This window comes from Pongo abelii, chromosome 11 (genome assembly GCF_028885655.2).
Source record: "Pongo abelii isolate AG06213 chromosome 11, NHGRI_mPonAbe1-v2.0_pri, whole genome shotgun sequence".
NCBI lineage: Eukaryota > Metazoa > Chordata > Mammalia > Primates > Hominidae > Pongo > Pongo abelii.
In genome coordinates this window covers 80,063,033-80,077,257 of record NC_071996.2, presented here as the reverse complement: position 1 = coordinate 80,077,257, position 14,225 = coordinate 80,063,033, and the positions used below count along the sequence as shown (strand labels likewise).

General features: G+C 38.0%; 1 protein-coding gene across 2 annotated transcripts in view; it reads right to left on the bottom strand.

Annotated features, from left to right (window-relative positions):
- Positions 1–14,225, bottom strand: part of AGPS (alkylglycerone phosphate synthase) — a 150,947-nt gene that overhangs the window by 106,084 nt on the left and 30,638 nt on the right. For both annotated transcript variants that reach the window (XM_024243500.3, XM_024243499.3), the window contains exons 3-5: positions 3,321–3,411; positions 852–972; positions 683–757 (exon numbers count right to left, since the gene is read on the bottom strand). In XM_024243500.3, coding sequence (XP_024099268.3) covers positions 683–757; positions 852–972; positions 3,321–3,411 — 287 coding nt within the window. The remainder of the gene's footprint in view (positions 1–682; positions 758–851; positions 973–3,320; positions 3,412–14,225) is intronic.

Here is a 14,225-nt window from a genome sequence, read left to right as displayed (position 1 = left end):
AAGATCTGAAGAGAAAATGAATCAGAAGATCAACAGAACTCTTTAAAAAATGCAATAATGGACAGCAAGGAACAATATACCCATCTTGCTTTAAATTACCTGCTAAAAGAGATGGGTAAAAACCTCAGATTTATAAATATAGTACCTACTACTCACCAACAGCAAAATTACAACAGAAAGCTCATCCATCCCCCGTCCCAGCCAAATCCTAATAACTAGTCAAAATTCAATTATTCATTTTAAACATAGCATGCATATACATAATACATAAAACTTGTTTGACCAGGCTTTTTAAAGCTCACAAGCTGATATCAACAAATTATTACTAATATTAGTTTGCAGTACTCAATTATATTAATAATTCTATATATCTGAATGCATCAGACACTAATTTCATGAAGCTTCCAAATTATCCAAAAATACGTTTTTCCACTGACATCTCAAATATGATTATTTACATTTAAAATGATGATTTAATTATCAGCAACAAAATGAATTGTTAAAACCAATAGTTCAGAACAACCAAGTCAAGAAAGCTTCAAGACTGTTATGTAAACTCTCTTAAAAATACAGCAATTTATATTTTTTACAACTCATATGCCAAAAAGAACGTATTTCCAATATTAAATTTACTTAAAATTTAGCAATACTAAATTAATGATACAAGGAGGGGAAAACTTACTTGGCCATAAAACTATATCAGGAATTCGCTCAAACATTCCTTCCCTGAGCAAAAATATCTCATGAAGACAATGACCTGTTTTGTGGTTAAAAAAAGAAAAACACAAAAACAGCTTAAAATATAGAAATTTTTTGTTAAAAATAAATAGGGCTAATATAAAGTAACTTACCATGAGCTCTAAATACTCGATCATCTGCCTCTTGTGAATATGAAATATTCGTTTCTTTAAGGTCATGAAGAAAATCTTCATTTACAACAGAAGGAGGTGTATCACTAGGATTTAAGGATGCCTAGAAAATAAAATTGATTTCTTTGACTTATTTTTAGACAACGAATTTTGGGTACTTAAGTTAGAAAGAATGACTATAAAATGTAGACTTTTTTTTAAACATTCAAAGTAAGGCTGAAGCATAGGAAAATACAAAACAACATATACAGAAATCAGCTTTATGAGAGTAACAAATTACAAATGCTCTGGTTAATCACAATCATTTCTAAAGATTGTAATCAACAGGGAAGATAGCAAAGTATTAAATCTCCCATTTCAGATTAAGGAGACTGGGAGAAAGCTACTTGACTTTTGCACTATCTACACTTACACCTGTCGATAAAATTTAGCATTTCTGGCTGGGTGCAGTGGCTCACGCCTGTAATCCCAGCACTTTTGGAGGCCAAGGAGGGCAGATCACAAGGTCAGGAGATTGAGACCATCCTGGCTAACATGGTGAAACCCCGCCTCTACTAAAAATACAAAAATTAGCTGGGCGTGGAGGCGGGTGCCTGTAGTCCCAGCTACTTGGGAGGCTAGGAGAATGGCATGAACCCGGGAGGCAGAGCTTGCAGTGAGCCGAGATTGTACCACGGCACTCCAGAGCGACAGAGCTCTGGGCAACAGAGTGAGACTCCGTCTCAAAAAAAAAAAAAAAAAAAAAAAAAATTCAGCATTTCTTATTCTTCAATTGCCATTTTAAAGTGATCAACAGAAAGCCTCAAAATAAGTAATAAATCCATTTTTATAGAGCTGCTTTAAAACTCACAACATAATTATAAACTTGATATTCAATTTCACCTAACAGGTAACTTGAAACCTAATCTTCAACTTCAAAGTTAAAACTATGAGACACTGGGCATGTCACCCAACTTCTGTGAACCTTGGCTTCTTCATCTGTTAAATGACATTATCACCATAGTGCTACTATAAGGAAGGCAGGTTAAATGTGATAATTTTTGTGAAAAGCACCTAATAGCATGGCTAGAATATAGGAAGAGGTCTATAAATGGCTGGCCAAGTAAAATCTGCTATGGGGGATTGGGGGAAGCTATCATACAGTATTTGGAAAAAAGAAAGTATAAGAATATGCAAAGAACAAATATGATACTTGCATATTATCTTAATCTCTTACTAAGGTACTGCATAATAAATACTTACTGAGTGGCTGCTATAAGCTAGCCACTCTTCAAGGTCTTGATACAACAGTGAGTTAAACAGAAAAACGTATTTTGACCCTGTGCAATTTATCCCATAGGAGAAGGAAATACTAAAAGAACTCCAACAAAATATATTAATATTTTAAGTCATTAAGAATTGAAAAGGGCTCAAAAACTGGTGAAATTTCTAACTATAGTATGTGGATTGTATCAATGTCAAAAACAAGTAATTGCAAATAGTCAAGAGATCAAGAGAGAGAGAGAATTTAAGAGATAAAAAAAGAGACGTCTAGGAAAAGTTAAAAGATGGCTTGGGAGGGGTAGAATTAGTTGTTCAGCCTAACTTAATAACTAGAATAAAATAACTGTGGATTTTTAAATAAACCCAACAAGTACTCACCAAATACCTATACCACTTAATAACAAGTTGGATACAGTGGAGAATATTGTATAAGACACAGCCCTGTACTTATGGAACTTATATCCAGTTAAACAGACATACAGAATACTATGCTACAGCAAAATAATAATAAAAACACAACAAAAATAATAAAAAGAAATGCAATAATAATAAAAACACAACAAAAATAATAAAAAGAAATGCTAAATATTTCATTAGTTTCATATATATATACAGTTTAAAGTTTCCTAATCCCACTTTCAGAAAAGTGAAACTATATGAACAAACTAAAATCCTCAATTGCTCATATCTTAATCAAATTTTTACTTTTTATAATTCTTCAAATATTCTAAATATCCTAATATTAAATGTGACTTTACAATTTTATTTTAAATTATTCTCTATTAATCCTAGATTACGGTCAGTCTATTAAACAATCTAAACATCATAGCAACTTATATTTCTGTAACAAAGCACTCTTTAATGAAGTAAATAATCTGCACTTCACTACTACCCTGTGATAGGCAGAACAAATAGTTATTACTCCCAATTCTAAAAATAACCAAGGCTCAGAGAGGATAAAAAGTTTGCCAGATAAATCTCAGATAAATTTTGAGACTAGGGTCTAGATCTGTGACACTGAATAACTGCCGCTAACAGTCTAACAAGGCTAATATAATTAATAGGCTTTATAACAAAAAACATGACAGTTGCAGTAAATCCAATATAATGAATTACAAAGATAAATCAAATTAATTTGGGTTTTAAAAACACAGTTAAATGAGTTAGTAATAATTTTTGTTTGCTTACTTTAGAGGTAGTTTTATGCTCCACATTTACTCCAAGGGTATTTTGGATCCATTCTTTAAATGTTGGTAAACCCATGCCACTAAGAGGGTACCTAAGGTACAAAGAAAGTAAAAATATTAGAGCAAAGTATCTTCATTTAAATTTAAAGCTTAAATTCTGCTTCCAGTGATGGTCAAGCAGCTACTATCAAACCAACACTTTCACATGTAACTATAAACTCTGAATGAAGACAAAACAAACAAAATCCAGCTATCTAAAGGCAGTATAGACAGACCAAAAGCAGTCAAAAATAGGGGAGAAGGGTGTGCTACACTTGAAAAAAGGAAAAAGTACTACATACGTTCATAAGTTTCCAGTTTGGTTTTGTTTTTTACATAAGTTTTAGCCTTATGGCAGACCCCAGCTGGTGCCTCAAAAGGTAAAAAAAATGCTGAAAATTTAGTCTTCCTGGCTTAAAGAACCAGAGCACAGTGTTTGGGGTAAATGCTGCATCTGGAAAGCATACCGAGAAATCACAGAAAGAAGCAAGTAAGAGAGGAACCTATCTATCAGCTCTCTCCAAATGTCTGGCTGACTCTGAATAGCATGTATAGAATACATACTGGAATCTTCTAGGCAGCCCAGTTAAGCTTAAAAAAAACTGGACAGACAATTCAGCTGCTCACCACAGGGAGACAGAATTTAGAGTTTCAGATCAGTCAAGTTAATTGCTTGATTTAAAAAAAAAATCTTTTAAAGGTCTCTTCAGAGGAATATAACAGAATCCAGAGCTCCTACATCATATCATGTACAATGTCCAAAACACACTCCAATATTACTAGACAAGAACAAACTGGAAAGTGTGACTCATCATCAAGAAAAAGGACAATTAATGATGACTGACCCCAAAATGACCCAAGATACTGGAAGTAGCAAGCAAGGGTTTTAAAGCAGCTATTGTTGCTACGCCAATGGACAAAATGGAAAATGTGCTCCTGGTGAATATTAGAAAAAAAAAATCTTAGCAGAGAAATTAAAAACTATAAAAAAGAACACAATAGAAATTCTATAATTGAATCTCTGAGACATTCCATTGGCATCTCATTACAATTTTAATTTGAATTTTACTGAGTACTTATGAAATTGAGCATCTATTCCTATAACTATTGTCCATTTGGATATCCTCCATTTTGAAAGCCAGTTCAAGTCTTTTGCTCATTTTCCTTCTGGGTTATTGTTTTCTCAATTACATGTAAGAAATCTTTATATATTTATAAAATGAAAGGTACACATATTAGACATTTTCTCTTACTCTGTGATTTATCCTTTCACTCTCTTAAAGGAGTCCTGTAGTTTGGATACCAAACCCTCCAGACCTCATGTTGAAATTTGATCCCCTAGTGGGAGGTGGTTGGGTCATGGACGTATATCTTTATGAATAGATTAATGCCCTGGGGGAAGGGAGAGAAGTGTGAGTGAGTTCTGTTAGTTCCCACAAGAGCTGGTTGTTTAAAAAGAGCCTGGCACCTCCCTACCATCTCTCTCTTGCTTTCAGTTTCACCACGTGATCTCAGCACATACCAGCTCCCCTTCCCCTTCTGCAGGACTGGAAGCAGCTTGAGGTCCTCACCAGAAGCAAACCCTGATGCCATGTTTCTTGCACAGCCTACAGAACCATGAACCAAATAAACCTCTATTCTTTATTAATTACCCAGTCTCAGGTATTCCCATAAAATAAAAAGGTGACCACCTTCAAGATACTTGAACCTACAGATACAGAGTTAGTGTTACTCTCATGTATAAAATTTAAAACTACTTCTATCACTAAAGTCTTTATATCTCTATATCTGAATGCATAATATTTATTTAACACTCAGAAGACTGTACTTAGCATTGCAGAATACATGGAATTGGTATTATGACTCCTGTTCTTAAGAAACTTACAACCTAGCTTAGTCAAAGCTACAGCAACATTTAATTTGTGAGATGAACACATGGGCAGAGAACATGAAACTTTAACCAGAGATGTGATAAAGGGAAAGTTAAGCACTTATACCAATTGTTGAATCACAGTGACTACTGAATGGATCTTCTTCTTTTCCATGACTGAAGATTAGTTTGAGAACATTAAATGGTTTTTGTTGTAAAATATACGGTGAGATCAATTTATCACTTTCCCATAGGGCTGAAATAGACTATACTATAGAAGATACAGAACCAGAACAAGTTTTCAAGGCCAATGAAATCATTCTACATGGAAAGAAAAAATTCTGTGGACAAAAATTATCCAAGAGGGAAGTGCACATCAGGACTGACAATGACTAAAGGCAAAGTGACTCTCACTCTGGGGCAGCACATAAGAAGCAGCAAAAATATTAGTATATGTTGCAGGAAGTCAGGGACCCCGAACAGAGGGACCAGCTGAAGCCATGGCAGAGGAACATAAATTGTGAAGATTTCATGGACATTTATCAGTTCCCAAAATTAATACTCTTATAATTTCTTATGCCTGTCTTTAATCTCTTAATCCTGTTATCTTCATAAGCTGAGAATGTAGGTCACCTCAGGACCACTATTGTACAAACTGACTGTAAAACATGTGTGTTTGAACAATATGAAATCAGTGCACCTTGAAAACAAACACAATAACAGCGATTTTAAGGAACAAGGGAACACAACCAAAGGTCTGACTGCCTGTGGGGTCACGCAGAATACAGCCATATTTTTCTTCTTGCAGAGAGCCTATAAATGGATGTGAAAGTAGGAGAGATATCGCTGAATTCTTTTCCCAGCAAGGAATATTAATAATTAATACCCTGGGGAAGGAATGCATTCCTTGGGGGAGGTCTATAAACGGATGCTCTGGGAGTGTCTGTCTCATGTGGTTGAGATAAGGACTGAAATTACGCCCTGGTCTCCTGCATTACCCTCAGGCTTATTAGGGTGGGGAAAAGATCCCGCTCTGGTAAATTTGAGGTCAGACTGGTTCTCTGCTCTCGAACCCTGTTTTCTGTTGTTGAAGATGTTTATCAAGACAATACATGCACAACCAAACACAGACCCTCATCAGTCATTCTAATTTTGCCCTTTGCTTTGTGATCTTTACTTTGCCCTTTGCCTTGTGATCTTTATTGCCCTTTGAAGCATGTGATCTTTGTGACCTACTCCCTGTTTGTACACCCCCCTCCCCTTTTGAAATCCCTAGTAAAAACTTGCTGGTTTTGTGGCTCAGGGGGCATTACAGACCTACCGATAATGTGGTATCACCCCCGGCGGCCCAGCTGTAAAATTCCTCTCTTTGTACTCTTTATTTCTCAGACCAGCTGACACTTAGGGAAAATAGAACGTACGTTGAAATATTTGGGGTGGGTTCCCCCGATGAGTATATACAATCATCTAGCCTCAGGGTGAGTTCCACAATTGCTAAGCAATTTAACAGCCTTTTTATAATCAGATAAAGCTTCAATTAAAAATTATGCCATCAAAAAGACAAAGTCTAACAAACTCAAATTTTTCATTTATACACTAACTTGTGATTTGTAAGTACCAAACTAATGTATAATACCCATGAAGTCAAAAATAATGACATTTTTCAAAAATTTTAGTTTATAGAAATCTATAGGGACTGAGATGGCTGATTAGAAGCAGCTGTGATCCACAGCTGTCATGGAGAAGAATGAAAATGGCAACTGAATTCAGCACCTTCAACTAAAATATCCAGGTTCTCACATCAGGACTGACTAGGCAGACAGCTGGACCCATGGAGAACAAAGAAAAGCTGGGTGGGGTGATGGTTCAACTGGGAGAAGCATGGAGCCAAAAGAACCCCCACCCCCAGCCAAGCAGAGCAGTGAGAGATTGTGCAACCCCACCAGAGAAACAACACTTCTCCCACACATCTTTGTAACCTGTGGATCAGGACATCCCCTCATGACCCCACGCCACCAGGGCCTTGGGTTCAATACACAGAGCTGTGCAGTCTCAAAAGAACTCAGGCTCACACAGTAACCCAGGAGTTTTACAGACTCCACCCTAGGAATCCCAGCAAGGTGGAAGATCCATCTGCTCACTCCCCTAGAAGGGGGACCGAATCCAGGGATCCAAGCAACATTGTTCTGCAGGCCACACTTCCACAGCACCTCACAAGTTAAGACCCACTGCCAGCCAGTGCAACAAGCTGGAGACTGCCTGAGATGGATGAGTTCCCTGAAGGAGGAGCAACCACCATTTCTGTGGTTAGGTTGACTCAGCTGTTCTAGCCTGCCAGCTCCAGGCAGTCCAGGTGGTCTGAATGAGAAGGAATCCCACACAATGCAACACAGCTGCTATGCCAGATTGTGGCCAGACTGCTTTTTTTAAGTGGGACCCCAATCCATTGCTCCTCATTGGGTGGGGACTCCCTGTGGGAATTTCAGCAACTCCAGACAGGGTGACACAGACATAACTCTGATCTCTCCCTGGGACAAAGCCCCTTGGGGGAGAGACAGCCAATGTCTCTGCAGTTCAGTTGACTCAGCCTTTCCAGCCTGCTGGCTCTGAAGAGTCCAGACATGGAAGGGTTATCCCCAACATGGCACACCTGCTCCACCAAAACCCAGCCATCCTGTTCCTCCTGACTGTGTCAGAGCTCCCAACAGGGGTCTCCAGACACCCTATGGGAGCGTCCAGGCCAGCAACAGGTCACTACCCACCCTGGGACGGAGCTCCCAGGGGAAAAAGCAGGCTGCCATCTTTGCTGTTTCACAGCCTCCACTGGTGATACCTCCAGGTCTGGGAAAAATGAGGCAAATAGGGTCACGAGCAATCCCCCAACAAACCACAGCAGCCCTACGAAAAAGTGGCCTGTTAAAAGAAAAACAAACAGAAAGCAACAACAACAGCATCAAAAAAAAGAACACACAAAAATCCCACTCAAAGGTCAGCAACCTCAAAAAATTGAAGCTAGATAATCCCACAAAGATGAGAAAGAATCAATGCAAAAATACTGAAAACTCAAAAAGCCAGAGTGTCTCTTCTCCTCCAAATGACCACAATACCTCTCCAGCAAGGGCAGAGAACTGGGCTAAGGCTGAGATGGTTGAATTCACAGAAGTAGGCTTCAGATGGTGGGTAATAACAAACTTCACTGAGCTAAAGGAACATGCTCTAACCCAATGCAAAAAAGCTAAGAATCATGATAAAACAATACAGGAGCTGAAAACCAGAAGAGCCAGTTTAGAGAGGAGCATAACTAATCTGATGGAGCTGAAAAACACAACAGAAGAAATTCACAATGCAATCACAAGTATCAATAGCAGAATAGACCAACTGGAGGAAAGAATCTCAAAGCTTGAAGACTACAGTCTTCAAGGCAGACAAGAATAGAGAAAAAAGAATGAAAAGAAATGAACAAAACCTCTGAGAAATGTGGGACTATGTAAAAAAGACTGAACCTATGACTGATTGGGGTACCCGAAAGAGATGGAGAGAATGGAACCAAGTTGGAAAACATACTTCAGAATATAATCCAGGAGAACTTCCCCAATCTAGCAAGACAGGCCAACATTCAAATGCAGGAAGTCCAGAGAACCCCAGTAAGATACTCCATGAGATCGACCCCAAGACACATAATCATCAGTCTCAAAGGTTGAAAAGAGAGAAAAAATGTTATGGGTAGCCAGAGAGAAAGGCCAGGTCACCTACAAAGGGAAACCCATCAGACTAACAGCAGACCTCTCAGCAAAAACCCTACAAGCCAGAAGAGATTGGGGGCCAATATTCAACATTCTTAAAGAAAAGAATTTTCAACCCAGAATTTCATATCCAGCCAAACTAAGCTTCATAAGCAAAGAAGAAGATCCTTTCCAGACAAGCAAATGCTGAGGGAATTCATCACCACCAGGCCTGCCTTGCAAGAGCTCCTGAAGAAAGCACTAAATATGAAAAAGAAAAATGGTTACCAGCCACTATAAAAACACACTGAAGTACACAGACCAGTGACACTATGAAGCAACCACATAAACAAGTATGCAAAACAACCAGCTAGCATCATGATGACAGGATCAAATTCACACATAATAAAAACCTTAAATGTAAATGGGCTAAATGCCCCAATTAAAAGACACAGAATTGCAAGCTGGATGAAGAGTCAAGACCTATTAGTATGCTGTCAAGAGACCCATGTAAAATACAAAGACACACATGGACTCAAAAGAAAGGGATGGAGGAAAATTTACCAAGCAAATGCAAAACAGAAAAAAGCACGTGTCACAATCCTAGTTTCTGACAAAACAGACTTTAAACCAACAAAGACCAAAAAAGACAAAGAAGAGCATTACATAATGGTAAAGGGTTCAATTCAACAAGAAGAGCTAAATATCCTAAATATATATGTACCCAATAGAGGAGCACCTAGATCCATAAAGCAAGTCCTTAGAGACCTACAAAGAGACTTACACTTACACACAACAATAGTGAGAGGCTTTAACATCCCACTGACAATATTAGACAGATCACTGAGACAGAAAATTAAAAGATATTCAAAACCTGAACTCAGCTTTGGATCAAGCAGACTTGATAGACATCTACAGAACCCTCCGCCCAAAAACAACAGAATATATATTTTTCTCATCGCCACAACACTCACTCTAAAATTGATCACGTAATTGGAATTAAAACCCCCCAGCAAATGCAAAATAACTGAAATCATAACCGTCTCTCAGACCACAGCACAATCAAGTTAAAATCAAGACTAAAGAAATAACTCAAAACCACACAACTACATGGAAACTGAACAACCTGAATGACTCCTGGGTGAAATTAAGGCAGAAATCAAGAAGTTATTTGAACAAAGAGACAAAGTACCAGAATCTCTGGGGTGCAGCTAAAGCAGTGTTAAGAGGAAAATTTATAGCACTAAAATGCCCACATCAAAAAGCTAGAAAGATCTCAAATTAACAACCTAACATGACAACTAAAAGAACTAGAGAACCAAGAACAAACTCCAAAGGTAGCAGAACACAAGAAATAACCAAGATCAGAGCAGAACTGAAGAAGATAGAGACGTGAAAAACCCTTCAAAAAGCCAATGAATCCAGGAGCTGGTTTTTTGAAAAAATAAATAGGTAGACTGCTAGCTAGACTAATAAAGAAGAAAAGAGAGAAGAATCAGACACCATCAAAAATGATAAGGGGGATACCACCACTGACACTACAGAAATATAAACAATCATCAAAGAATACTATAAACACCTCTATGCACATGAACTAGAAAATCTAGAAAAAAGGTGGATAAGTTCCTGGACATATACACCCTCCCAAGATTGAACCAGGAAGAACCTGAATCCCTGAATAGACCAGTAATGAGTTCTGAAAATGAGACAGTAATAGCCTGCCAACCAAAAAGAGCCAGAAAGATTTACAGCTGAATTCTACTAGAGGTACAAAGAAGAGCTGGTACCATTTCTACTGAAACTAAATTGAAAAGGAGGGACTGCTACCTAACTCCTTTTATGAGATCAGCATCATCTTGATACCAAAACCTGGCAGAGACACAACAACAAAAAAGAAAACTTCAGGCCAATATCCCTGATGAACATCAATGCAAAAATCCTCAATAAAATACTGGCAAACTGAACCCAGCAATACATCAAAAAGCCTATCCACCACAATCAAGGTTGGTTCAACATATGCAAATCAATAAATGTAATTTATCACATAAACAGAACTAAAGACAAAAACCACATGATTATCTCAATGGACACAGAAAAGGCCTTAGATAAAATTCAGCATCTCTTCATGTTAAAAATTCAATAAAGTAAGGATTGAAGGACCATATCTCAAAATAATAAGAGCCATATATAACAAACTCACAGTCAATATTATACCTGAATGAGCAAAAGCTGGAAGCATTCTCCTCGAAAACCAGCACAAGACAAGGATGCTTTCTCCACCACTACTTTCAACATAGTATTGGAAGTTCTGGCCAGGGCAACCAGGCAAGAGAAAGAAATAAAGAAAATTCAAATAGGAAGAGAGGAAGTCAAACTGTTTCTGTTTGCAGATGACATGATCCTGTATCTAGAAAACCCCATCATCTCAGCCCAAAAGCTTCTGAAGCGGATAAGCAACTTCAGCAAAGTCTCAGGATACAAAATCAATGTGCAAAAATCACGAGCATTCCTATAGACCAACAACAGGCAAGAAGAGAGCCAAATCATGAATGAACTCCCATTCACAATTGCTACAAAGAGAATAAAACACCTATGAATACATCTAACAAGGGAAATGAAGGACGTCTTCAAGGACAACTACAAATCACTGCTCACGGAACTCAGAGAAGACACAAACAAATGGAAAAACATTCTATGTTCATGGATAGGAAGAATCAATATTGTGAAAATGGCCATACTACCCAAAGTAATTTATAGATTCAATGCTATTCCCATTAAACTACCATTGACATTCTTCATAGAACTAGAAAAAACTATTTTAAAATTCATATGGAATCAAAAAAGAGCCTGTATAGCCAAGACAATCCTACACAAAAAGAACAAAGCTGGAGGCATCACACTACCCAAGTTCCAACTATACTACAAGCCTACAGTAACCAAAACATCATGGTACTGGCACAAAAATAGACACATAGACCAATGGAACAGCATAGAGATCCCAGAAATAAGATTGCACACCTACAACCATCTGATCTTCAACAAACCTGACAAAAACAAGCAATGGGGAAAGGATTTCCTTTTTTTTTTTTTTTTTTTTTTTTTTTAGGCAGAGTTTCACTCTTGTTGCCCAGGCTGGAGTGCAATGGTATGATCTTGGCTCACCGCAACCTCCGCCTCCCGGGTTCAAGCGAGTCTCCTGCCTCAGCCTCCCGAGTAGCTGGGATTATAAGCATGCGCCACCATGCCCAGCTAATTTTTGTATTTTTAGTAGAGACAGGGTTTCTCCATGTTGGTCAGGCTGGTCTCAAACTCCTGACCTCAGGTGATCCACCCACCTCAGCCTCCCAAAGTGCTGGGATTACAGGTGTGAGCCACTGTGCCCGGCCAGGATTCCCTATTTAATAAATGGTGCTGGGAGAACTGCGTAGCCATATGCAGAAAATTGAAACTCCCTTCCTTACATCTTACACAAAAATTAACTCAAGATGGATTAAAGACTTAAAAGTAAAACCCAAAACTATAAAAACCCCAGAAAAAAATCTAGGCAATACCATTCAGAACATAGGCATGGGCAAAGATTTCACAACAAAAACGCCAAAAGCAATTGCAACAAAAGCCAAAATTGACAAATGAGATCTAATTAAACTAAAGAGCTTCTGCACAGCAAAATAAACTATCATCAGAGTGAAGAGACAACCTACAGAATGTGAGAAAATTTTTGCAGTTGGAGCATCTGACAAAGATCTAATATCCAGAGTCTACAAGGAACTTAAATTTACAAGAAAAAACCAACCCCATTAAAAAGTGGGCAAAGGACATGAACAGACACTTCTCAAAAGAAGACATTCATGCAGCCAAAAAATATGAAGAAAAGCTCAGTATCACTCATCATTAGAGAAACGCACATCAAAACCACAATGAGATACCACCTCACATCAGAATGGCAATTATTAAAAAGTCCAGAAACAACAGATGCCGGTGAGGTTGCAGAGATAAAGGAATGTTTTTACACTGGTGGAGTGTAAATTAGTTCAACCACTGTGGAAGACAGTGTGGTGATTCCTCAAAGATCTAGAGGCAGAAATACCATTTGACCCAGCAATCCCCTTACTGGGTAAATACACAAAGGAATATAAATCATTCTATTATAAAGATACATGCGTGCATACATATGTTCATTGCAGCACGATTCACAATAGCAAACACATGGAATCAACCCAAATACCCATCAATGATTGACTGGATAAAGAAAATATGGTACATACACACCATGGAATACTATGCAGCCATAGAAAGGAACACAATCATGTCCTTTGCAGGGACATGGATAGAGCTGGAAGCCATTATCCTCAGCAAACTAACACAGGAACAGAAAACCAAACACCGCATGTTCTCACTTATAAGTGGGAGCTGAACAATGAGAACACATGAACACAGGGAGGGGAACAACATACACTGGGGCCCATCAAGGGGAGCGGTGGAAGGAGGGAGAGCATCAGGAAAAACAGCTAATGGATAGTGGCCTTAATAACCTAATAACCAAGGGAATGGGTTGATCTGTGCAGCAAACCACCATGGCACACGTTTAGCTATGTAACAAACCTGCATATCCTGCACATGTACCCCAGAACTTAAAAGCTGAAGGAAAAAAAAAAAATCTCTAGAATTGGCTCCAGAGTATTGCCTTATGCTGCTTAAACCCAGGAGGACTAAATTCACTCATACTTAGAAGGAATAAGAGTGGTAAGTTATAAATCTAGAGATTTATAAACTGATAAATTATAAATCTGTTCAGAAGATAGACTGCTCAGAAAAAACATTTCAGACTCTTCTCCTAACATAGGGGAAAAGCTGTTATTCTATAATAGTTTCTAATAATTGCTTACAACGTAATGCCTGGGTTTGAAATGTCAAAGTCGCCCTCCCGCAAAATACAGACAACCAACTACATTTCCGTATAAAAATCTACCTTTTCAATGTTCTTTGGAGCAGAAATAGGAGAATCCCACACCTCATCAATTTTCACTGATAATCACATTAGTTTCTGGCACCTGGGATTTCCCTTTCTTTCTTTCCAGCTCTGTTATATTTCTTTCTTCTGATATTTTATCCAACTTTTCTATGTGGTTATAGAAGGCGAGGGGCCTGAATTATTTCAGTCTACCTCACTGCCAGAATAGAAAGTCTCTACAAAAAATTTCAAAAATTGTCCTTACCATCTAATATTATTAATAAATAAGAGTGAATTAATACTGTTCAGCCAAACAGTGTTTTC